Genomic DNA, 26,237 nt, shown 5'->3' on the forward strand with positions numbered 1-26,237 from the left:
CAGAATAAAAAGTTTATTGTAATTGAAAGACACTTTTTGGTGACATTCGTTTAGCTGCTACAGTGGTAGAGCCATGAGTCAAACACTCTTCACAATATACTTCTTTTAAACAGAGTTCTCTAGAAATCTTTAAACATAACTACACCAGATCAAGTATGAGCAGGCAAATCACTCAAACTAAGGGGTGCTACTAATTCCACAAATTTAAGTTTAGCAAATCTGCAAATGATTATAGAACTATAAGAGATTAAATAATTCACCAGTTTGGATCAATAGAAGTTAAATCACTTCTGGACCCATATTATAATACCCAAAACAAAACACTGTCATTTTTCCAGAGCTTTTGTAAAAAAACAAAAAGACAAAAAAAAAAAAAAAAAAAAACAAACAAAAAAAAAAAAACTCTTCAGAGTGAAAGAACAAAACCAGTGCTTAATTATATATATATATATATATATATATATATATATATATATATATATATATATATATATATATATATATATATGTATTAAAACAAAACAAAAAATACAGCAAACTCAGAACTCATCATCACTGCCAGATGCAACTGTATTAATGTGTTGCCCAATGGCAGCTTCCTCACTGTCAGAGTGTGTGTTGCTTGACACATGTAACATCTCTGACAAACTTCTTCCCAGATCCTCAAGCTCTTTAGACTGTCCATCAAAATGGATGCGTTCTTGATCAGTCTCTGTATCACTGTTTGTAGTGGTGTGCTTGTCATCACTGTAAATCTCTTTTATTGTAGTTGTATCTCCCTGATGGAAATCACTCTGATTAATATCTGCATTTTTGAAAACATTCTCAGTGAATAATGGAGAGACCATGCTGTTTTCCTCATTGTCACTGTCGTTGTCTTTTTCATTTATGCTAACTGAAGTAGTTCTTTCAGGAGACCATACGGGCACTGAAACTAAGAAAGGATCGGGATAGTCAGGCAAATTGCTGCTAATTAGTGGCGCATTAGAGAATGGGTCATTGTCTTCTTTGGGCTTCACTCTTTTTTCCCCAGAAGATTGCAGATGTGAAAATATTGTATCAAGAAGACAGTTTTCTTTTATTTCAGGCTCAGAGGCGGATGTGTTAGTTGGCTTTTCAAATTCTTTACGCAACACTTCCAGAAGGTGGCGCATTTTACCCTGAACACAAAAAAGAGATGATATTCAAACCTATTAAGAAAGACTTGTTCCATATATATGTGTATTATTCGTAAAATTATGCACTGACCTCATCAAGCTGATGCAGATTCATGTCAAGGTGCCTCTTCATCACTCGGTTTATGACCCTTGCACAGAAAATAGATATTCACACGTTGATATTATTAAATAATAAATTAGATTATTTAAAAAAATACTTGAGTAATGAACAAATTCAGTCTATGACGTTTAAATCATTTAGTGTGTTCTACTTTATCCAAATGCTAAACACACATGTTAACATTTCAAGAAAAAAAAAAACCTTTCAGAGATGTGCCCCCTGGACAAGATATCTTCTGTTACAGCAGAGATGAATTGAAGGTACATTAACTCTTCTTCCCTTGTAAAAAACACAAATGAAATATTTTATTTAAAAAAAAAATGCAATCATTTCACTTGTTCTTGAGATTCAATTAAGAATCACACTGTCAAATCTGTATGCACAAACCAGTTAAATATCAAGGGGAACTTACTCTGCAGATACATGTCTCATAATAGGAGACTCCCCGTCCTCTGGTAAGATCCTAAATAGTCAGATACAAATTCTATGAGAATTTTACTTAAAAAAAAAGTACACAAAAAGAACATGTGTAAAATATCATTAATGAGATGCAACATTATCCATCCATTGCATTTTTTCACCTGGATGAAGAACCAAAGAAATAATGTTTATTTCTTTTGGTCATTTGACTTTGTTTTCTCGATGGTGAGAAATATGTGCCATTGACCTCATCGTCAGACCACATATGCTCTGTAGAATATTCCTGTAAAAAAAAAACAAAAGTGTCAAGGCTTTCTGATGGACAAAAACATAGTGTAGCTGGTGTGAAACATGGCAGTAAATGCTTCAATGTCATTGTGTCAATTCACTTTTGAAAGGCACAGCAAATTCCAAAATATTACCGACCCTGAGAGACAGGAAACAGGCAAAGTAGGCAAGTTGAAGACATCAGTAAGATATCACAATTTGGCAGGATTTACAAATATGTTTTACTAATCACATCAAATCTTCAGAATTACCTGAGATGGCTCAAGTTCTTGTGTGTCGTCTTCTTTGTTTGTTGTGCTGCACAAAAACAATAAAGTTCATGACATTTTAAGACACCGCAAAAGCTGAATTCACTAGTGACATGACTTTACCGGTGTACTCTGAAATCACATTCGAACATCTGGGAAATACCTTCCGTGATATGTTTCCTGTCGCATCAGTATTGAGCTGCTACAATCCTGAGTAGGTTTCCTTCTTGGTGCCCTGTAGTAGCGAAATTTTGACAGGTATGAACTCTTATCTGACTTCAGGGTCTTGGGAGTGAATGGTTTGTCTTGTGTAAAGTGTTGTGAATGTTTCTGGAGCAAATCTCCACTATATGTCTTCTGGACAGGGTCCTGGAAGCTCTTGTAGCAACCCTGATCTCTCAAAGCTGCCAGTGAGCATGCTGACTGCTTTCTTTGCAAAGCTGCTCCAGGGCTGCGGTACTTCATCTCTGATGCTGGGCGAGGGTGATGGGAACTGACTTTACATGATGGATAAACTATGTCCTTGGGGTTAAAGGAGGTAGTGAACTTCGGGCTGGAGACAATGGAGCTCCTCGAGCAGAGGTATGGATTTTCATCATACTGTCCAGATGATCTACTCTAAAAGGAAAACATGAATTCAATCAAATATGGTCAGCAAGGGAAAACGAGCGAATGTCAAATAATATATTTTTGTAGGATAAGTAGCAGAACACAAAGCACAAAGACAACTTGATTTTATACCTGGATGGAGGAGCAGGATGTTCTGCTACTCCTCTGTAAGAAAGAGTGGGCTGACTGAGGACGACCCCCTTTCCTGAGTCGTTCCTGCCTGATCTGGTCATTGTCTATAAAGACAATCAAATTATCACTTACAGTGACATTTTTTTAAATTGAAACAGCTAAATTCACTTTCACCAGTCATCCATGGACTGTTTTGTGAAATAACAATGTAACCCACATTATTTTTTTTACATGTGCTTTACTCATCCTGTGGTTAGCTTTAGGTAGCCAGAGCCAACAGGAAAACATTTACTGCACTTAACTGAAGGGTATGTTTGGATCAATAGAGAAACTGTGATAGCATGGTCATAAGAAGAAAGTATGACCATAAATACAGATGAGGATGAGGGTGGGCTGCATCCTGTCCTCAAATCTAATGTGTAACTTCTTTGTATTTTTGCTGAAGCTTCAGGCAGTTTTACCAATTGGCCTCTGCCTTATTTTCAATCTTATTTCTAAAATCACTGGGTAAAATGTAAACGGAAAATAATAGAAAATCATTTGCAAATCATTTAAACCCTTTAATTATTTGAAAATAACCCAACAGTTTGAGTCCCCCTTTCCAAGAATTTGTATTTTATAATGCTCTGAATGTTTTCATTGACTAACAATTCAGGATTTTTACATTAAGGTCATGTTGTTACAATGAGTGTGGGATGTGGTTTGACAGTTTCACTGAAATAAACAAGATTAATCTTCTGAATGGCATAATTTATTGTGCTTCAAAAGCTGTTTATTGTTTAGCATTAATTCTGCATTTAAATATGTGCAATTATTCATGGCAAAGAAACTACCCTAATACCTTCACTTTTGAATAGTGTGCTGATAACAACCTGAGTGGTCTGTCTCCTTTTAACTTTCCCAAAAGTTTTTTGATTGATCAAATGACAGAACAGCTTTCCACTTCACTGTAGTCCTTCTTAAATGAGCTCAGGCATGCACTGCCTTTTCTGGATTTTGTTTACATGTTTTTTGTTTGTTTGTGTGTGTGTTTTAAACAGACTACTGTCAGTTTTAAATGCAGCATTGCCTATGAGGTGTAAGGATCAAGCTGAAGAGTCTTTGATAATTTTATGTTGAGAAAATTGTATTTGTCTTTTATTTTATTATTATTATTTTTAATAAATGAACTGGAATATCCGTCTTGAATATTTGTTTTAAAAATAATTTTGTAACTGTCCTGTTGCCAATAAACCAAATATGTTGTAAATTGTCTTTCAGTTGATTTTTTTCTAGTTGTATAAGCATATATATTTCTTAGGTACCTACCAAGCCATTTTTTAGTTTTGACATTTCCAGTGTGATATTTGTGCTATATGCTAATTGGAAATAGTGTTGGAATGACTTGGTTACTTACATTTCACACTTTGCAACATGCTTTTGGGTACAGAATTGTCAATGGCAGCTGTGGAACAAAATAAAAACTTATAATTATGACAAACAGAAAAAATCAAAAGCAATCAAAATCCCTCTTTCACACACACACACACACACACACACACACACACACACACACACACACACACACACACACACAGAGAGAGAGAGAGAGAGAGAGAGAGAGAGAGAGAAAGACAGACAAACCTTAAATACTAATATCGGCATCCCTGTACAGAATGAGATGTATGTCAACCACATGTAGTTACTCACCTTTAGCAGAGTAAACCTTTTTGTAATGAGACATCATGTGGTCTTTGATGATGGACTGCGTTAACTTGCTGGAGGAGCGAGGACAGAAAGCTAAAAACAGAATACTTCATAAATTAAAATATAAAATTCAGCCATCACTTTACAAATAACCCAAATTACTGCCAGATATTAATACTTACGACTGCTTTGTAAATTCTGCCCTCTCACTCCACAGCTGCTCCCCAGACCAGATGATACACTCCCTAAAAAGATCGCACATGCTTATTACCTGACTAAATGGACAACTCAATTAAACATCTAACTTATAATCGAAATGTGATAAAATACAAGAATAAAGAGTATATTATACAAGTATAAAGTATATGTATAAATACAAGTATATAAAATACAAGCATTTGGTGTGCACTACATCTCAAATAACAAAATTATTTTGATAGTGCTACAATGAATAGTATGTGATTTTTAAAATATTGATAAGAGACAAACAAATACGAAACATCACCTGTTAAAAGTTTTTTTTTAATATTCAAAAGTAAATTAATAATTCAGATACGTAATAACACAGTAAAGGATCATATAAATAACCAAACCACTTTCTTCATAACTATGAGGTTTAATGTTTTCACATAAGTCTACTTTTTCCTTGTAATATTTGCACATTTTTAAATAAACATTTGTCAGAATGGTAGATTAAAAACTAAATCCAACGTTAGCTGGCGTTAATTACAGCACTGTATCACAGACAAAAGTTCCTGTGTGCTTTTAGATTTCAGTTTTAACTTAAATCTTCAGTACACAATGTATAAATAGTGACAGCTGCCTAAACCAACTTGACGCCACAATAGTGAGTGTATAGACAAGAAACATGTTTTTACAATGGAGGTAGCTGCCTACGTACAATTTGTACGCGTCCTTCTGCTTAGCAGTAAATTAGCTACATAGCTAGCTAATGCTAATAGTACCTGTTCTCGATTCCATTGTAACGTTACATTCAGCGTATCCCATTTTCCTTAGAAATGTTCCAGAAAAGCGAAGGCAGAGCTAGAGCACATCCAGAAACTTCGGCGTGTTTCAATGTGAACATGTTAATACACTAAAATAATCAAATAACACGCGTAATGGTCACATACTGCACTAGCTTAGACAGGAAAGCCAAGCTTTTCCGTCGCCATGCTGGTTGCTATGATTGACTTCGTCATCACGTTAATGCGTAACGAAGGCCTTCCCACAAATCAAGGCGAACGCATTATTTCAAAGTCCTAAAGCAAAAAGTAAATTGATTAAAAAAACACATTCTTTCAAGAAAAGACACAGAACATGATTAGAACTACTTGTCTTACAGAAAATTTACAGTGTACAACATACATCTTCAAAAGTGAAAGGGTAAATAACTAAAGTGAAAAATACCCTTTTTAGTATAATTGTGTTTTTGTCCATTGTATAATTTTAAGGCGTGGCTGTTGTAATAAAAATAAATAAGCTTGCAGACAGGCAGGGTGAAGCAAATGGAGCCACTGTTAAACCCATAAAACAGAAAAATCTACCCATATTATTCAGGTCATAACACGATGACATCAGCTCTGGATGGAAGAAACCTACCTGTGGTGGCAATGAATTTTAAGCAAATGTTTCCCAACAGAGGAGACACCAAATAATAATTCAGTGTTGCTTGGAAAAAAAATTATTCTCATGGTCTGGAAAGAAAACATGCTTTAGTTTACAGGGCTATCTCTAGTTTCCTAGAATGTTTCTTTAATGTTTATAAAAAAAAAACCACACACACAAGAAGAGAAGATGCCAAGATTGCTGTTTAATTTTGGTGTAAAAATAAGATCACAAAATATGTTTCCATTCAATTAATATTGGTATTATATATTGTTATGTAATGCTAATATTTGAGATGTCATAGAAAATATTTTAATCTGTAATAATCTGTTACAATTCTTAGCAATAAAATTTACAATAGTTTTATTCCATTAAGGTATCATCATGACAGTGTGGCCGTCTCTATGGACAATACCAGAGCGTTCAACCAGGAATGACAAATAACTCAGCTATAAATTACTTTTTCCCTCGCCTTCAGCTTATTTCACAATGGTCTATAGAAAAAGATATATGGTGTATTCTTTTGTAACAATATTATGGAAGTGGTTGAAGTTACCACATTAAATTCAAACAGACACTTTTGTTTCTGATCCAAACCTAGAATAAAACAGTTTTCATGTTTCAATTAAAACGATAAAATATGGTTAATATTTACTTTTTTAACCTCCCCAGAGTCCTAAGTTCTTACCAGATACACCAAGGCCATGAATAACCACGCCATAAACAGCAGCTTTTTTCACATTACTGGATCAAAAAAATGACCATTGTGTGCCATTATGATGAGACCAACTCATTTACTGTAATATGGCATTGTAAAAACCCAATAAGTGGAGGCGAAGCAAATATGAGTTTGGAGTCAACTGGTACGTGTTGGTCATGGGAACAATCTGTCACCATCATAGTTTTTATGCTCCCATGTTCTTTCTTTTGTTTGAGTATTGTTTAATGGACCTTTTAACCCCTTACGTCACTTCCCAGCAGCTTTGGTGAATCACTATTGTGATACATGTGAAACAGTGCTGTTGGGCTTGACATTTATTCTTAATATATTTTCTTCTTGATTTTATTATCAGTTCATATATTAGTTGACGTTAACTGATCTGCATATTATGCTCCTGTTTGTGGCATTAGTTAACAACTTCATCCATGATACAAGAATTGTTGACTATATAGTCTAATTAGAGAGTACTGTCAAATAGATTATTTTTAACATACCTTATTTACTTTTAAGTAAACAAGTAGTTTCAGTCTTAAAGAGAGTTGTTTGCAGTTAAATGTTGTCTTGTACTTTTCATGTAATCTTATATGAGTAAGCCTAACCCTTTAATTTGCTAAACATAAGCATGATAGGAAATCTGTCCAAAAAGCTTATATCTACATCTAAATTCTACAGGCTGAATTTGTTATAGCTTCGTGTAGTATATACAGTCATGGACAAAATTGTTGGTACCCTTCGGTTAATGAAAGAAAATATCACAATGGTCACAGAAATAACTTGAATCTCACAAAAGTAATAATAAATAAAAATTCTATGAAATTTAACCAATGAAAGTCAGACATTGCTTTTCAACCATGTTTCAACAGAATTATTTAAAAAAATAAACTCATGAAACAGGCCTGGACAAAAATGATGGTACCCTTAACTTAATATTTTGTTGCACAACCTTTTGAGGCAATCACTGCAATCAAACAATTCCTGTAACTGTCAGTGAGACTTCTGCACCTCTCAGCAGGTATTTTGGTCCACTCCTCATAAGCAAACTGCTCCAGTTGTCTCAGGTTTGAAGGAAGCCTTTTCCAGACGGCATGTTTCAGCTCCTCCCAAAGATGCTCAATACGATTTAGGTCAGGGCTCATAGAAGGCCACTTTAGAATAGTCCAATGTTTTCCTCTTAGCCATTCTTGGGTGATTTTAGCTGTGTTTTGGGTCATTGTCCTGTTGCAAGACCCATAACCTGCGACTGAGACCAAGCTTTCTGACACTGGCCAGCACATTTCTCTCTAGAATCTCTTGATAGTCTTGAGATTTCATTGTACCGGCACAGATTCAAGACACCCTGTGCCAGATGCAGCAAAGCAGCCCCAGAACATAACAGAGCCTCCTCCATGTTTCAAAGTAGGGACGGTGTTCTTTTCTTCATATGCTTCATTTTTCCATCTGTAAACATAGAGCTGATGAGCCTTGGCAAAAAGTTCCATTTTTGTCTCATGTGTCCATAGGACATTCTCCCAGAAGCTTTGTGGCTTGTCAACATGTAGTTTGGCTTTTTTATGATTTGTTTTCAACAATGGTGTCCTCCTTGGTCGTCTCCCATTAAGTCCACTTTGGCTCAAACGACGACGGATGGTGCGATCTGACACTGATGTTCCTTGAGCTTGAAGTTCACCTTTATTCTCTTTAAAAGTTTTTCTGGGCTCTTTTGTTACCGTTCGTATTATCCGTCTGTTTGATTTGTCATCAGTTTTCCTCCTGCGGCCACGTCCAGGGAGGTTGGCTACAGTCCCATGGATCTTAAATTTCTGAATAATATGTGCAACTGTAGTCACAGGAACATCAAGCTGCTTGGAGATGGTCTTATAGCCTTTACCTTTAACATGCTTATCTATAATTTTCTTTCTAATCTCCTGAGACAACTCTTTCCTTTGCTTCCTCTGGTCCATATTGAGTGTGGTACACACCATGTCACCAAACAGCACAGTGACTACCTGTAGCTTATATATAGGCCCATTGACTGGTTACAAGATCGTAGACACCTGTAATGCTAATTAGTGGACACACCTTGGATTAACACGTCCCTTTGGTCACATTATTTTCAGTCTTTTGTAGGGGTACCATCATTTTTGTCCAGGCCTGTTTCATGAGTTTATTTTTTTAAATAATTCTGTTGAAACATGGTTGAAAAGCAATGTCTGACTTTCATTGGTTAAATTTCATAGAATTTTTATTTATTATTACTTTTGTGAGATTCAAGTTATTTCTGTGACCATTGTGATATTTTCTTTCATTAACCGAAGGGTACCAACAATTTTGTCCATGACTGTATATCCTAGTATATAGCTTTTGGGACTTCTAAATAAAAACATTCTGTAGCATCCAGATTAAATGAGAACTCTTACACAAGCTTAAGTTAGAATAAGACAGATGATTGCTACACATATTTACAGTTTTATTGAAACTCTTTTCTTGATAAACTCTGAATTTGCTAAATTAGCAATGCTAATGTAAAGTTGTATGGCAGAAAACCTGAAAATAATATCTAATGAATAGAAGCAGCTTAATAAGGAAACTTGCAGTTTGACTGAAAAGATGAAAAAGAAAACCTTAAGATATCATTGAACGCTATTGTGGCCTTTGGAGGAATTTTATTAATTTAAGTGTAAAACAATCTAGGAACTTACTAGCACTCTTGGTGAAAATAGTGATTTCTTAGCATCATTGCAACACTTCCCCCAACTCTTAACCTGTTTCATTCTAGTTTGTTTCGAGACACATCCCAAGTAATAGACACATTAAAAGTTCATTTTTCTGATTGAATGAATCACAGCCAGAAGTATTCTGACATAGTGGAAATGAGCAAAATCCCAGAATTTTAAGGACTGTGGAAATGTTTGAGAAGGTCAAGCTAAGTTGACTGAATTGAAAGGAACCTTATAAGAAGAGTTGCCACTGCTTTTGATGTCAAGGATTCCCCTGTCTCAATTTATTTATTTATTTATTTGGAAATGGAACAAATATCCCCTAGTATGTCCTTTCCAGATTTATCTATTTTCAATGTAAAGAATGAAATAGGTTAGTTAGACCTGCACCTTTGTCTAGCATCCATGCAGTAGGTTATTTTCACATTACTGTTGCTGTTTTACTATTGCCAGAAGTCTAGTTCTTTCATTCACTGAATTTATTTAAAGGAAGCTTACAAATGTAATGTACTGTGGGCCTCTTTTACTTTTGTATATATTGTTCTGTGAATGAATATAATGATGTATAAATAGCACGACTGTGGTCTTAAATAAGCTGAAACCTAACTCCTAAAGTTAAACCAAGAACTAATCTTTACAAAATTGCAAAGTTGTTTAAATTTAGTTTTATTAATATTTTCTGAATATATTAATATTCTGATCTTCGTTAATTACATGTCTTACCATCTGCTGGCCTATACTGCACAGTTAGGGGTCAGACCCGGCGGAGGGGTTACCCGTCTTTGTGACTACTGAAATTCATGTATAATTCACGCTTTCCCCCCCACATGTGTATGATGTAATGGGTTAGGTCTGCCACTGATTTGGCGCGCCATGTGCTCAGCTGCCGGTAGTCAGATAACGAGAAGATAAGACTAATTTTGCTTTGTGGAAAAATAAGAGTGAGTATTCATGAAGCCACAAATTAAGAGTCACACATTTGTAGAAATTAAGGTGATAAAAGCTCGATGCAGAAAAGGCAGGTGGAGTCCTTAACGTTACGGGGAGGAGAGAGCATCCTTCTCCGTTCTTTATGCTGCTCGTGTAACGCGTGCGTAAAGACGCTCGGTTGGATACATTCAGCTACTCTGGACCGGTCCACTGTTTGAGGGTGACGTTTCATGTGGTTTGGACCACCGAGAGGTGCCACTGCACAGAAAAAGGCGGCTGAAGTAGTCTTTCTCAAGTCCATTAGCGGTGCAGCTCGTTCAGGCGAGGCGGAGAAAAAAGGAGGGGGGCATAAAAGGGAGACAATGCGGTTTTAGGATGCCTTTATTCGTATGTGCTATTCAAACCAATTTCAGCGAAAAAAAATTACGACCATAATACACGGTAAAGGAACGTGTCGTGATTTGTCTATTTTTATACGTTCGCGCTGAATACATCTAGCTTACAGTGTTACTGAGAACAAAACCAGAGATGAAATTTCCAATAGAAAACCCCACAAAACAAATTAACTGGAACCCAGAACAAGGTTGGTAATTTTTACTTTCTCATCTAACAGTAATAACTTTATAATCAAGGGTGATTTCTTGTCATCTGAAACGGGTTTTCACTCTTTATGTCAGCAACATCTCTGTGGTTTATACCTGAAGCACATACCAGCGTATTATCCACCGGCTTGAACAGTTTAATAATATTATCTTTTTATGGCTTTCCTTTTTAATTTAAGGTAGAGATGCATAACTAAATTAAACAGAATGACCCCAAATAATTAACAATACGGTTCTGCTGATTATTTCTTTTCTCCATCGTAGCTACTCAGTTGCGCAAGGCAGCTCCGATTGAAGATGAGCTAAAATGCTCAGGCTAAAACAAATAACCAGAGATTCATTCTTCCTAAAATAATACGTAGAGTTGTTAGCTAAAATTATAACTCCTTAAAAGACATTTCGCTCCATGCATTTCCAACTAGACTTACCCAAAAGAGATTCTCCTCAAGCGTCTCTTTGCCCCTATAAAGCATAAGGAAATTGTCATGTTCTAAAGTACCTACTTAAACTAATTCATGAATTAGATGTTCAGAATTATAGGATTTTTCATAGAGCATTCTTACGACTTTAACAACATGGATTTCATTTGAAGTGCATCTATTTGCTGGAAGTGTTTGTTCTCTTTCTCTTTCTTTCTTTTCTGTTCTCCATTCCTGAGTCTATAATATTTATGTTTACTTGATATGTAGTAAAGATGCTGAACTTTTAAAGGCACAAGTATCCCAGTACAACTGTACAACTTGCCTCAGCAGCATTGCAACTATCAACACAGCATCATCATCTGCATCCTCTCCATTATTATATATTGTTTTTTTTTTTGTTGTTGTTTTTTTTCGCCGAAGTGAAGAGCATCTCTATTATGGTCTCCTGTGAATAGTTTCTCTGCCATACCTTGAAGCAGAGAGATAAGGCTGCAACATCAACTGACACAATTAGATAAAAGCTTTCTTTTCACCTAACTCTTATTTGATTTGGAAAAATCAATGTGAAGCTGTGTCAGTAGTTTAAAAATGATTTTTACACTAATATCGCACTGCTTCAGAAATTGCAGATTATTCTTTCTTCATATTTTTCATCTCTAAATGGATTGAAAAAATATTGTACATACCATTTCTGCATTAGTTGCAGCTGACCTGCTGCATGCTTTATTTGGTCATTTTTACATGATGAGATGAAAAGCAATAGGACTTCTCCAGTTGTTTTTAATCAAATATATCACAACATATTGATCACAGTCCTTCAGCTGCTTCAGCTGTCAGGTTTGAATTTATAACTTATCTCACATAGTAAATTAAAACCAGACCATCTCCTTTAAAGACATGTACTGTTAATTGAATATGGCTGTTTTGCACTTTCCCAGGCTTGTGACATCACTTTGGTGTTATTGATCCCCTCAGTGACTCTGGGATTTAGTGAAAAGATTAATAGTTACTGCATTAGAGAAATAGACACTTCCTGGACGTCCTTGATTTATTGAGGTGGTGTGCATGTATGTGTCATACTAGTCCATTAAACAAAACAGTACCTTCCTCAGCCAAACCCATTTCTCATTTCTACCTTCAAGGGTTGCATCATTATAGACAACAGGCTCCACCCATAGCTCAGAGGCACTCCATGCTCTCCAGCCTGAGATAAGTGGGGGTGTTAGAGGTGAAGTTCAGAGCGCTGAAAAGCTTATACAACAGATACATTAAGGGAATCTAAATGTGTCTGCCTCCTTGTTGTTGCTTGCTTCATGTTGCACCTGCTGGCATGCACATGCATTTATCATAAAACAATCCAGTGCGCAAATACCGTATGAGGCACTTATCCCTCACTTAGTATATTAAGAAAATTTGATATGGTTTCTCTGTAAGAGAAATAATTTAATTTTCAAACCTACCTAATAACACTGAAAGGGTTTCAGGTGTGTCCTAAATATTTTTAAAAGCTTTTCTTATGGTGTCCTAATGTACATCCGTGTTATCTTCAGACAGTCATTAAACGAGTTCTGCCATTTCAGATTTTCCATTAATGGTATTTCAGTTTCACACAGTCATCAAAGTAGGAGATGCAGGAATATAGACTTTAACAGGAGCCATCTGAAAAACTGACAGTTTGATGGCAAGATGTTGACCTGACATTGACTTTATTGTAGAGAAAGCCGTAGCCTGGGTAACAAGCATTATCTCTGATTTTTCTGCATTTCAAATCTGCAAAAAGCCCTTTATTAGCCCAGTGTGGGCATGAGAAAGCAGTTTAAAGCTCCATATAAGGGGTTATAGGTTTTCAATAACTGCAATGCGCTTAGATGTTTTTGTCTCTGTGTTATTATTAGATGTGAAATGTAATCCAGAGGAAGCATTGAGGTTACTTTGGTTTTAACCATGTGATTACACTGTATTATTTTCACTATGCTAAATAAAGCAACAGACTGGTTAGACAATAAGAAATGCCTTAGAGATTTCTAAACATATCAATATATCAAATCACCAAGAGGTCAACTTTAAATTTAAATGTATTTAAGTTAACACAAGAGCAAACTGAGTGTTCTTATTTGTTCTTACCTGGTTTTCATAAATATATATATGTGTGTATATATATATATATATATATATATATATATCATTCTCCTTCAAGCATTTCAGTTAGAACAGCAAGATGAAGAATTACTATTTTTGTCTCTTACTTTCTAACAAAAATCAGAACAACATATCTGTTAGCCGATCCCTTTCTTACTTCTACTTTGTTTCCCAGTGGCAGTCCAAACCAACTTGACACCCCCCAAAAAGGTGCAGCCTGGCACGGTGAAGTCAAGTCTGGTCCAGGCAAGTGTGGCCACCATGCAAAATCCCATGGGCTATGACCCAAAGACCAATGGCCATTGTCCACTTCCACGCCTCTCCATCTCCTCCCGTTCCGCCAGCATGGTGGCTAGTCTAGATGCCAGCAGTGACGGCCCGAGTGCGGCGCTCCACTCAGTGATGAAATGGAAGACGGTCCTGGCTGTATTCATCGTGGTTGTTCTCTACCTGGTTGGTGGAGCACTGGCATTCCAGGCTTTGGAACAGCCATTTGAGAAAAGCCAGAAGACCATCATTGCCTTCGAGAAGACTGCTTTTCTGGAAAGCCACCAGTGTGTCACTTCCAATGAGCTGGATGACATCATCAAGGTGAGTATGGGGAAGTGGAGATAATTACATAGGCTTAAATTATGGTCATCTTCTTGTTTTGTTTTTTCTTTAGTTGCTTTGACTGCCTTTAAAATTGCTAGTTTAAATCTTTTAATCTTTTATGGGCTACAGCACAAAACGTATGTGTGCATATATGGTATATGATGCTGTATATGTACATCATAAGTACATTTTTAATTTTTGCAGTCCCCCACAAATTTTTAAAAAGTTTCATAAATAATTGCGTTTATATGGATCTTTAAATGAAATGGTAGCCCTAACCCCTCCAGCTAAATCACTGACTGAGAAAGTAATATAACTGAACACTGAAAAGCTAATAAAATACTTAAAGCTGATGTTGTATAAGTCCTGGAGGTGGAGTTTTGGTGTTGTTGATACACAGAGAGGCACTTGACTATGATCTTTTCAGATATTGTTGTCGTTTTCAGAACAGTCATCCCTAATGCAACCCCAGTCTCCCGTCTCCTGTGAAATTTCTTTCCAGAGGGGTTTGCCCTTGTGTTGTTTCCCTTTTTCATGTAGAAATTCTTGCATCATGTTGTCCACTTTACAAATGTGTCATCTCCCACTATTCTGGACTATTTCTGTTATTCTGCTACTCCAGTTACTCGAGGCACTTCGTACCTAAATATATGAACGAGTGGGCGGTTTGCAACCATCCACTCACTTAATCCAAAGCCCCCCGAAGAAATAACAGAGGTTACACTGAACTCTGCCACAACAATCTCTTTAAAATACTGTTCTCAGAGATCTGCATGCGTTTACCAAGAGTTTCAATACCAGTTTATTTAACAATGATGAAACAATTAATTGATTACACCCAATCTGAAACACCATCAGAAGGCGTGGCCCAGTCATCTGCTGTCTGGATTGTTGACAGCAGCTCTTTGAGCTATAGGTGCAATATCTCATCCCAGGGCCACCGCAGTGATACCCGTAATTCTCAGTGACACTTCACATCTGTTTAGAAATATATTCTGCACACAGTTTAACATTACATAATATTATGTGACCATAATCATGGTGAAAAGAGCAAATAAGTGTCATCTACTGAAGACGTGTACCCCAACAGAAAACATGGTGAGTTACAGTGACCTTTATACTGTTTATCACACAAGACTGTTCAGATTTAAGGATGCAGCTCTCTACTGATTCTGTTGTTGTTCGGTTCAAATAGAGTTTTTTTTTTTTTTTTTTTTTTGCATCTATATCACACATTGAGCTGTTTTGATCACTTTTAAAATTTGATCTAATTAGATTGAGCCCTTGTTAATAAATGTTTTAGTACAGGATGAATTTCCGAAGTGTATTTGCATCTTTAAAAAGCAGGAAACTTCTTCAACAACAATATAGTTACAGTATGAAATACTGGACATTGGGAAGTTTTCTACGTTTTCTGTCCATGTCACTTCTGTTTTGATAAACAGTCTTCAGGATGAGGAAGATGTCAACAAGCCTCTGATAGGAATTACCCTAACACTCACCATTTACTGCATTTATAGCTAATTATTCTGTTTGATTAACTTGGGCATATAAAGCATAACACGACTATCCTTAAAAGTTTGTTATTAGATTATCAGATTTTAGCTGACCTGAAAAAAAGCCCTCTGCATTCGAGTGAAACTTAATTGTGCATTATACATTTCCTTTCTTTTTTACTCTGTCAGCAGCAATAACACACAGTGTGGTGATGATTCATGCTGCTCTCTGGCATCACACCCAGAATTATGGGTCGAGATGTAAGGTCACTACATCACGCTGACATGTACAAGAGGAAGCGGAATTGGAAAATGATTTGAGATGTGCCAGTACTTCTGTTGGCTGGGTGGAAACTTTGATTTGTGAAAGAGTGCAGAAACAGAAAAAAGTTGCTCAAACACTGGTGAAACACTCCTCTACACAGACTGCTGGTGAGATTTAAGAAAGAAAAGGAAAGAAACATTTAGTTAGTAACAGGGAGCACGAACTAAGGAGCACAGGAATCAAGGAAACACCTAATTAACTTCAGTCAATAGAACACTGCAAATAGTTTTGAACATGATATGAAGATGTCGAGAGCAAAAGAAAACTGTTTCCATGTTCGTCTCTATTAGTCATATAGACGTAAAGATAAGTCTCGGGTAAGTGCCTCAGTGGGCCCCTGTGATTCTTTTAGGCTGGAAATAACTCCAAAGAAAGAAACACACATATGGCATTTGGTTTGCTCCACTTTCCGCATTTGATGCTAACACCTTGAGCACTGCTCCAGTGAATGTTAGACTGCCTATCTGATTCTCTTCTTCTTCACGCTCACCAGTATTCTTTTTTGTCTTTATTCTAGAAGCATCCTTTTTTTGTGGTGTCCCTTGTGAGGCTCAGCCTTTTAGCCACAAAAGCACTATCATGAGTTTGTAAAAATCAATGGCAGTATTACCTAAGGAGAAGTGTGGAAATTAAAACCTTTAGCATGGAGAGCCTGGGGTCCAGAGGGAATCAATTATTCATTGCACAGACCAGCAGGCAAACATCTCCTGGCAAGTAAATTTCTTTCCTAAAACTTAAAACAACAAAAAAAAAATTGCTCTATTTTTTAAATGAAATTCTAATGTAGCAAAAGTAATGAAATAAGTAATGTGTGGAGCTAATACTGTTGACTGTTTTCTGTTGACTTAAACAAAAGAAGGCCTCAGGACATGCTGCTTCAGTCAACTCATCAAAAAGTCTGCCTGGTTCTGGAATAGTTTCTGATATCGGCCTTCTCTAGCCCATTACTCAGCTGCTGTTTCTGTGGGTGAAACAGCAACAGTGACTCACTGTTGTCAAACAGTTTGGGTGAAGACGCTGAAAGAAAAATGGCAACCTTGGGAATCATGGGTGTTTGTTTGAGGTGACCGAAGGAGACAAAAAATGAGAGAGCAACGTGTTGCGAAGTGAGGACGTTGACTTTCCACGTCGGTTTCGGTATTTGTTTTGTCCAAACTCCCACTGTGCGCCCACGGAGACAGCAGCCCTAATTGGCTTTCCTCGTGCTGTTTTGATGACTCACACTGTGGCATGATGTGGAGCCATGCTGTCACTGGCAGCAGTCAGGCCTCGTTTATTGATGAGTCAATTATCAACAAAGTTTGATATTTACTGAAGTACCTGCAGTAAAAATACAGCAGGATTTGCAGCCAGGGCCGTCATGTTTTTTTTTATAGCACAAAAGAGGATTTTCTTTAGGAAATGAAAACAAATACAACAAGTCTGTTTTAACAGATGGATTTAATGTTTCTGAGATTTAGCTGCTTTTAAAAATGCTACTCATGATGAATCTGCTCTTCAGGAGTCTGCACAACATGTACAAAGCAATATAACAATGTTGTTCCGTTTCATTTCAGTACTAGTTACACATCAGAAGTTGCTCTAAAACATCAAACCAGCTCTATCTGTAATGGTCCTTAGTCCTTCTATAGCTGCAGGGCAGTTTGGGGAAAGCTATAGGTAATGCTGATGGTAAAACAGCTGCAGAGGATGTGCTTGGCATCGGATCAGAATGCAGCTTGGTGAAGGAGAGCGTGAGGCACCATGCTGGCTGGATCACTGCTGTCACCTGCTGTGGGGTAGAAAGTCACACTATGAGGATAAAAATCTGCAGTGACTGTCTGCTCTCTAATGATCTTGCAGTGAAGAATGTGAAAACACATTAGCCAAGGGCCAGTTGATGGTGCTCGTGTTCCTGGAAAAATGTCTGTGTTGACTCTGTAGTGAACTTGAAGCAGAAGAGAGCATGATGCGTGAAACAAAAACACAATTTGACTAGCTAATTAACAACAATAAGTCAGCATCCTTATGATTCCAAGACAAGGGCAAGGCAGTTTATTTGTATAGCACATTTCATGTACAGGACAATTCAAAGTGCTTTACATAAAACAAAGGCATTACAGATATTTAGAAATAGTAAAAGGCATCAACACATAATCACAACGAATAAATAAATTACATTAAAATGATTAAAAGCAAGATAAGTTAAAAAATTTCCGTGCAGATTTCATGCATAGGGGCATGAGAAAAGAAATGTTTTTAACCTGGATTTAAAAATGTCTACATTTGGTGAAAGTTTAATCTCCACTGGCAGTTTGTTCCACTTGTTTGCAGCAAAACAGCTAAATGCTGCTTCTCCATGTTTAGTCTGGACTCTTGTTTGGACTAGTTGACCAGAGTCTTTGGATCTGCTAGGTTTATATTCTCTGAACATATCACAGATGTATTCTGGGCCTAAACCATTCTGGGATTTGTAAACAATCAGGTGCATGTGCAGAGACCTATTTTCATATTTTTCATGCCACATGAACTGGGCTGTGAAAAAGGCACAAGACTAAAATAGATCTCATAAAATATTCAGAAGCATTGCGCAGCTATTTATAGCACTCCCCTGACTCAAGAATTTGGTTATTTGTAGTTTATTATAAAATAACTCAGATATTTCCCCTATGAAGTAGTTCTTTTTGGGTAAAAAACTATAATAGCATTACTATGATTTTAAAATTTTAGGTGCAAAATGTGTCTCCTTAGAGGGGCTGTGATGATGCAGCTGAGGTTATCACATGCAAGATTTTGAGTAGGCATGTGCAGTGATATGTGTAGAGACAATGCTGCACTCCATCTGCTTTGAAATGTATGTCACGAGAGTTGATCTATATTTTATTATATGGACGTTCAACTCACTAAAAGCTTGGAAGGATAGATTGGGGGTTGCCCTGAATGAAGACATCCTGTAGGAATGCTGATAGTCATTCACTGGAGTTATTTCTTACCAAAGACTATCCTCACAGTTGACTTCATGTCAGCAGAAATTCAGTTTATTTTAGCCCAGAGGCAAAATTTCTATGAAAATGAGAAAACAAATGTTTTTCTCATGAAATTACCATGAAAACAAAAATTAAGAACCCTACGTATCAGATTAACTTTTTATGGCTACATAATGGAGCACAGGGGGAGACCAATGAGATTAATGCTGCAGTTAATGTTTTTCAGAAAAAAAAAAAAGTTCAGATGAAAGTGAGGGAGTAAAAAAAGAAGGTAGACTCTAAAGGAAATTAAAATATGTGAATTTAGTCTTTGGGAACTGTAAGAACATGCAAATTGGGTAGAGTGAAGAAACAGCTGTGGAGAGACAGACACTGAATAATTTGAGCAGATCTGGTGCTGTATGTTTATGTTCACAGAAGAAGTGAGTCATTGTGGTATGTTTTAAGAAGTAAATACAAAAGACTGTTCTAAGGAAGAGTGGTGCAAAATCCCAACAATATTTTGTAGGATAAACCTGAAGGGTCTTAAGAAAAACATTTTACTTTGCACAATTCAACACAGTTTCACAGCAATTTGTGATTCTGCCTGTTGATCTTTGTTCTGGCCTTTTCCATTTAGATGTGATGACAAAAGTTACATAATACGTGTTCATTTGAACCAACACATTTCTGTTTTCTTACAATTTTATGATTTATCCTGAGAATGAGTTATATGTCATGTTTCCTGTTATCCTGTATCTTTTCTAACTGAGATATTTTTCTAAGTCTCAAGTATATTGTGATAAGAATTAGGATGTCTTAATTTTCCCCCATTTACAACCTTGCTACCACGTTTTCTATCTCCTTTTCTTATTATTGATGAGAAACACTGACCTACAGGTTGATGTTGAATATGGTCACATTTGATCTGTCCCCACTTACCTCATGAGTGTTATGCAATCAGTGGCAAGGATCACATACGATTGCTTAAGCACACTAACAGATACACAGAACATTGGTGGGAGAATTAGCTCCTCTGTTCATGCCATCAGGACTTTCCATAGTAAAATCAGAGTAGACACGTGTTACGTTGCAGTCAGCTGAGATGGTGTTAAATCATCACCTTGAAATCAGATTCAGTGGCAGAGTGGAGGTCAGGTGCTATGAGTTTCTTTTGTCCATATACATTGTCATGTTTAGATGAATAGCGTATATTTCAGTGCTGTGATTCGAACTATTATTTACATGTTTTCCTCTTTCCAGCATGCCATAGATGCTGCGAGCGCAGGAGTGAGGCCTATTGGAAACATTTCGGATGATTACAGTTACTGGGACATGGACAGTGCCTTTTTCTTTGCTGGAACGGTCATCACAACCATCGGTAAAATATTCAGATATTATTCGCTCTAATGCTATAAAACAAATTCCTCCTCTAGCACTACATGACAGCACCTGGGTCCAACTGGACTCACAGCAGTCTGACTACCACTTATTTATGATGTCCCATCTTGTTTGAATTCTTGCTTGTGTTGTTCTTACTCTCAAATGTAAGTCGCTTTGGATAAAAGCGTCTGCTAAATGACTGTAGGATAGAATAGAAAACCAATTGAACATACTGTTTTGTAACAAGCTATTTATACAAAGATATAACAGTCGAACAGGAACTGAAAAACAAAGTGACGACTAAATGTCACAGCATTTCCATTCATCCATCCATTTTCTATACCTGTTTATTCCAATTCAGGTTTGCAGGGAGGTGGAGCTTATCCCATCTGCTATCAGGCGTTAAGTGGGGCGCAACCTGGAGAGGTTGCCGAGCTATCAGACGGGCCTGCGATCTGTCCATTAGTTTCTATCTAAACTCATTTTCCATTTTTTTTCTTGAAAAAACATCAGAAAACAGTCAGTTAGTTCAATACCGAGCAAATAAGTGCCCAGGGAGTTTTCCAATTAAATATTTGATCATTTATTTGAAACAGAGGATGTAAACATAAAATCTGCCATATAGCAGATGGTAGAAGTAATTTTTTTAAACAAAGCACAATAATGAAAAGAACAGATCATTTGGAAGAGACACCTCTACAAAGATTACCAATGCCTCTAAGTTATTATAACACCACATGCAAAAACAGGCATATATGGATATGTACTGTTCACAACCACATGTTTATCATTCTTAAACATATCCTATAGTAGAGAGAATGGAGCAGTTTTTAGAGTTTAGTATGATACATATTAGCAAAATGAACTTAAAAACTGCCTAAATTACAATATCAGAAGCCTTTAAAGACACTTTTACCTATTTAGATTTTCCATTAATGAATAAATTGATTGACACTATGTAATAAATATTTCTATAGCATATGTAAAGCTTATAATAAGACATCAGTAAGTAAAGTAACCTATGATTTTAAAATGCATTTACATGAAAATAATGTTTTTTTCTGAATTTCTATATTTAAAAAAAAACAATAAAAAAACATGACAATTAAATATAGAAAATTGTATTTGAACACATCCAGTTCCTTTCAAACTTATGGTATCTTAACTGCATAATATAGTTTTGTTATACTTCTGACAGTGCTTTTCAAATCTCTTTGAATGTGTGGAAATCCCTCCCAATTATCACTGTTTCCAGGTGCCTTTTACAATTGCTTTGCCCTCACAGGGTGATGCTCAGTGATGCAGAACGTAACCAACCTGTGAAGCTCAGCATTCTCACAAATGCTTACAGACACTGCTGACTCAAACATGTGGTTTACACCAAATATGTTTCTTTGTACAGCCATTATTGCTTTTGCAGAGCAAACATGCAGTTGATAACCTGTGACTGATTTAAACATAAAAGCATAAAAGTTGAGGGTGCCTGTAAACTTTACTCAAAAATAAAGCATTTAATATTTATGTTGTTCTATGTAGTAAACAAGATTAAAGCATGGATCTATAACTACATCAGAACAAGTGAATGAAAGTTTCTGTTTTCTCTATGATCACCATCATTTAAATGACACAATGTCCCTGACCTTTTTTATGGGGTCAAACTTTATTTAATTGATTTACTTAATCCTGGCTATTGTTATTGAGCAGAAGCTTTCAGACATCTCACAAAAGAAATAATTTCGAATGATAAAATTTTGTAGGTGTTATTAACTGAAGCTTAAAAGGAGAAGATTTAAGTAAGCATTCAAAATCTGTCTCTTACCTTACATTGTACCTATTGAAAGTCACCATAGGGTCATTATTAATGCAATTTTCTTTAAGAGGAATCTAATTAGAGTCTCTGGAGGAGCTTCTCCACTACTAAGGGGTATTACATAAGGGCTCCAATTGATTAGATTACATAAGAAAGTCTTGATTGACTTCTGCTTCTCGTCTTACGCTCCACGTCCTTTTTGCCCTTCTTTGTGTCTTAGTTTTTAGTCTTTAATGTAATCAGTGGCTCTAAGCCCAATTTTTTCCCTTTTCCTCTTCTCCTCATTGTACTTAAAATGTTTCAACAGGTTATGGAGACATAGCTCCAAGCACAAAAGGTGGGAAAATCTTTTGCATCCTATATGCCATATTTGGCATCCCTCTCTTTGGCTTCCTATTGGCGGGGATTGGAGATCAGCTGGGGACCATCTTTGTGAAAAGCATTTTGCGAGTTGAAAAGATATTCAAGGTAAGCTCCAAGTATAAGAATGTATTATTCATTCTTTATTTAGAGATTGAAGTGTCTTGTATGTTGTAGTCTTATTTCAAACATCAGTCTCATGTTAAGTTTCTTTCTAATCACACTGTCTTACAATAAGATACATTCCACCATGCCTACTTTGTGTGACTGTGCAGCATGCTTGCTTTCACTTCTTAGTAATCACTTATAATTGATTGTAACTAATAGAATCACTTTCTTGTTTTTTTTGTTTGTTTGTTTGTTTTTTTTCCAGCAAAAACACAAACAGATCAGCCAGACAAAAACAAGAGTGACGTCTGCCATTCTTTTCATCCTGGCTGGCTGCATTGTCTTCGTCACAATCCCTGCTGTCATCTTCAAATACATCGAGGGCTGGACCACCCTGGATGCCATCTACTTTGTTGTGATTACTCTCACTACAGTGGGAATAGGAGACTATGTGGCAGGTAGAACAATACAACAGGAATTCCCCCTATTATTTGCCCATTCTGTCATCTTGCACTACTTTAATGAAGTAGCATGACACCCTTTTTTAGACTGTGCTTGTATTTTTCCTTCTTCTCCAGGTGGAAATCGGGCAATTTTGTATATGAGGTGGTACAAACCTCTGGTGTGGTTCTGGATTCTTGTTGGTTTAGCATACTTTGCAGCTGTCCTTAGCATGATTGGAGACCTGCTTCGAGTGCTTTCTAAAAAGACCAAAGAAGAGGTGGGGTTTATTTGATTTCACTGGTCAATATTATATTAGAAGAATAGAATATATAAAGGAACTCAGCTACAGCTTGCCCTCTCCTTTTTATCAGCTCTCTTCTTTTGATTAATTACTGATGACCTTATGAAAAGGTTAAAAGGGAGGGAAATCACAATAAAGAAAAATTATAAAGGTTCTAAAATAATTGATTCCTTCAACCATAAAGGAAATTATATTAGCTAAGCTAGGATTGCATCGAAGTTCTAATATATGCAACATAATTTTCAATAAAGTCCCTACATTGTTGAAAAAAGTTAATTTATAATACATATTTTTCCTTCAATTCTGACAGTCAGCATAGTCGCACATCAGAATGTGCGTTGTGGAGCAATGCAAAATATTAGATGTGAGATGGAGTTAAATCAGTGTATTACTGCTTTAGGTTGTATTTTTTAAAACTAAAGATACAGATCAAATAATAATCTCTAACCATTTCCTGATTCTCATGCACTGTTGTCATAGGTTGGAGAGTTTAAAGCTCAGGCAGCTGAGTGGAAGGCAAACGTACGAGCAGAGTTCCGTGAAACACGCCGACGTCTGAGTGTTGAGATTCATGACAAGCTGCAGCGGGCCGCTACTATCCGCAGCATGGAGCGCCGTCAGCTCGGCCTGGAGCAGCGAGCTCACTCGCTCGACATGCTGTCACCGGAAAAACGAGCCATGTTTGCTAGTCTGGATGCTGGACGTTTCAAGACTTCTTCCCAGGAGAGCATCGACACCAAACTGAATAACCTGAGACTGAAGGGGGCCTGTGAACCATATGACCATCAGGGGGGTGAGCAAACGCAACAGACAGCATCTTCCTCAGAAGAGAATCTCTTTAATCTACGTTTTGGATCTCTCACCAAGCTGGCCAGGCGCAACAAGAACCGTGAGCTGCGCAGGAACATTCGTGAAGATTCTCGACGGTCAAGCATGGGCATAAACAACGGCAACGCCATGCTGGGGGAAGAGAGGACGGAGGAAGAGGATGGGGAGCTAGATGAGGAAAACAGAGAAAAGAAGGAGGAAAATATCAGTCTGACAAACCTGTCTCAGTATGCAGTGGAGCGCTCTAAGTTGAATGGGCTCATACCAGCACAGGCCAAAGACAGAGACAACGATTAGGGATCAATTGCATGAACACTTAAACCGCAGACAGGGAGTGTAGAGACAGACAGAATGATACTCAGACTGAGTCACAAGGAGAAGTGCACAGTCCTTTTAGATGTCAAGAAATGTGCCTTTCTGTTTCCTATGCTTAGACTGGAACTGGTACCAGGAAATTCAGTCATCGTGCCATAGCCATGGGAAGAAAATATGTTGCCAAAAATAAATAAAACTGATCATACACAAGAGCCTCTTCTAATACCTCATTATGTTTGTTGCTGTAAACTGAGCTACCTGTGATGTATATCGGAGCTGTCTCACCCAGCTCTGTTGTCTTTCAGCCCCCGAGGCTCTTATGAGGTACTTGGGCCAAGACCATCTGTTCATGCTGAATCTTATTTTTTTCACATTGTGGGCACAACAGCGAGCGAGCTGGATTCATGTCATTCATCTTCAAAGACATTATCGATCATTTTGTCATCTCATACCGTGGTGGCTTTTTCTTTTTTTTTTTTTTAGCTCAGCCGCCTGCTGCAAAAGGACTTCAAAGTGTAATGACTGAAGGTTGGGAGGTTATGGATCAATAAACAATGCTAGTAGTTATCTAGTGGACATGTACAATTATTCCTACATTGTATGTGGCTTTGAATATGTAGCCTAAAGGTAAACACTGCAACATACTATGAGCTTTTGAAAAAAAAAAAGAAAAAAAAAAGAAAACTATACACAGTGCATGGTTATTAAAACAGCCAAACCAGTCAGCTGACATAAACTAACCTGAAAAGTCACAGTTGTTTCTTTTACATAATGAAATTAATTGTTTAGTTTTCATTTTCAGTTTTTGCTTCATCCACAGTAAGACACTGGCATCCATAAAATTACCGGCTTAAAAAGATTGTCAGCACTGTTTTACACAGATGAGTTCAAAGCATTTATTTCATCATTCACATCATAAACGAGTCCGTTTTGATTGATGAATGTGATGCTGTTGATTTTGTATTCACCGAGCATGTTTGCATCTACGTTTACTCTTTTTTCTATCAGTCAAGCACCTAAGTTGTATGTATTTTCCATTAAACTGTAAAATATGAATAAGTCATACTTGTTTTGTGTTTTTCTTATTCAACACACTTTTTGGCTCTAAAAATACGCAGAAGTGCATATTTTTGTTAGCATTTAGAAATTTTCTCACCAATATGTGACACCTGAAAATTTTTTTTTTTTTTTAATTGAATTTAAACATACACAGCAAAACTCCTGTGATACACTGGGCAACAGTTATAATTGTAAAGTTTACTGTATTAAAAGCTCAGAGCTGACTTTTTCTGATGAAAAGACAAATGGGAAGTTATATTAATACACTGTATACCTCATGCATTGCTGTAGAAGTGAGGATATGTCATAGGCACACTGCTTTTCCTATTGACCTCAGGTGCACATACACAAACTTTAATAACTATAAAGACTCATTTGTGAACTCACTCATATCTCACGTCAGATTTATTTTCTTCTTCTCTTATTCTTTTTTCCCTTCAGTAAATTGAACCTTCAGATGTTGAACTGCCTGGGTGGTCTATTTACTACT

At 36.7% G+C, this 26,237-nt stretch overlaps 2 protein-coding genes across 4 annotated transcripts; one reads left to right on the forward strand and one right to left on the reverse strand.

Annotated features, from left to right (window-relative positions):
* Positions 1-492: 492 nt before the first annotated feature.
* spata7 (spermatogenesis associated 7) lies at positions 493-5,827 on the reverse strand. 2 transcript variants are annotated; one of them, XM_041971101.1, is made up of 12 exons: positions 5,627-5,827; positions 4,844-4,906; positions 4,665-4,754; positions 4,372-4,419; positions 2,976-3,079; positions 2,398-2,852; positions 2,238-2,283; positions 1,860-1,981; positions 1,691-1,741; positions 1,480-1,557; positions 1,249-1,306; positions 495-1,160 (listed from the first exon to the last, which is right to left on the reverse strand). In XM_041971101.1, the coding sequence occupies exons 1-12, from the start codon at positions 5,667-5,669 to the stop codon at positions 540-542; spliced, it is 1,779 nt and encodes a 592-aa protein (XP_041827035.1). In that variant the 5' UTR covers positions 5,670-5,827; the 3' UTR covers positions 495-539. The 2 variants fall into 2 exon arrangements, with proteins under 2 accessions (XP_041827036.1, XP_041827035.1); XM_041971102.1 differs by lacking the exons at positions 4,844-4,906; positions 5,627-5,827 and having other exon boundaries at positions 493-1,160; positions 2,398-2,847; positions 4,665-4,753.
* A 4,712-nt stretch (positions 5,828-10,539) lies between these two features.
* On the forward strand, positions 10,540-25,744 carry kcnk10b (potassium channel, subfamily K, member 10b). 2 transcript variants are annotated; one of them, XM_041971104.1, is made up of 7 exons: positions 10,540-10,627; positions 13,955-14,370; positions 20,403-20,520; positions 22,640-22,800; positions 23,066-23,258; positions 23,379-23,521; positions 24,026-25,744. In XM_041971104.1, coding segments are annotated over exons 1-7 (1,677 nt in total). In that variant the 5' UTR covers positions 10,540-10,626; the 3' UTR covers positions 24,671-25,744. The 2 variants fall into 2 exon arrangements, with proteins under 2 accessions (XP_041827038.1, XP_041827037.1); XM_041971103.1 differs by lacking the exon at positions 10,540-10,627 and adding an exon at positions 10,859-11,199.
* Positions 25,745-26,237: the final 493 nt, after the last annotated feature.

The sequence above is a fragment of the Melanotaenia boesemani genome, chromosome 20 (assembly GCF_017639745.1).
Source record: "Melanotaenia boesemani isolate fMelBoe1 chromosome 20, fMelBoe1.pri, whole genome shotgun sequence".
Taxonomy (NCBI): Eukaryota; Metazoa; Chordata; class Actinopteri; order Atheriniformes; family Melanotaeniidae; genus Melanotaenia; species Melanotaenia boesemani.

Excerpts from the sequence above, each read along its gene's own strand:
- spata7 (XM_041971101.1), bottom strand. The coding sequence starts at position 5,669 with ATGGGATACGCTGAATGTAACGTTACAATGGAATCGAGAACAG. Across the intron at positions 4,755-4,843 it reads GCAGAATTTACAAAGCAGTC|CTTTCTGTCCTCGCTCCTCC; the intron begins GTAAGTATTAAT and ends TTCTGTTTTTAG. Across the intron at positions 1,161-1,248 it reads ATCTGCATCAGCTTGATGAG|GGTAAAATGCGCCACCTTCT; the intron begins GTCAGTGCATAA and ends TTTTGTGTTCAG.
- kcnk10b (XM_041971103.1), top strand. The coding sequence starts at position 11,145 with ATGAAATTTCCAATAGAAAACCCCACAAAACAAATTAACTGGAACCCA. Across the intron at positions 14,371-20,402 it reads AGCTGGATGACATCATCAAG|CATGCCATAGATGCTGCGAG; the intron begins GTGAGTATGGGG and ends TCCTCTTTCCAG. Across the intron at positions 23,259-23,378 it reads AATAGGAGACTATGTGGCAG|GTGGAAATCGGGCAATTTTG; the intron begins GTAGAACAATAC and ends CTTCTTCTCCAG.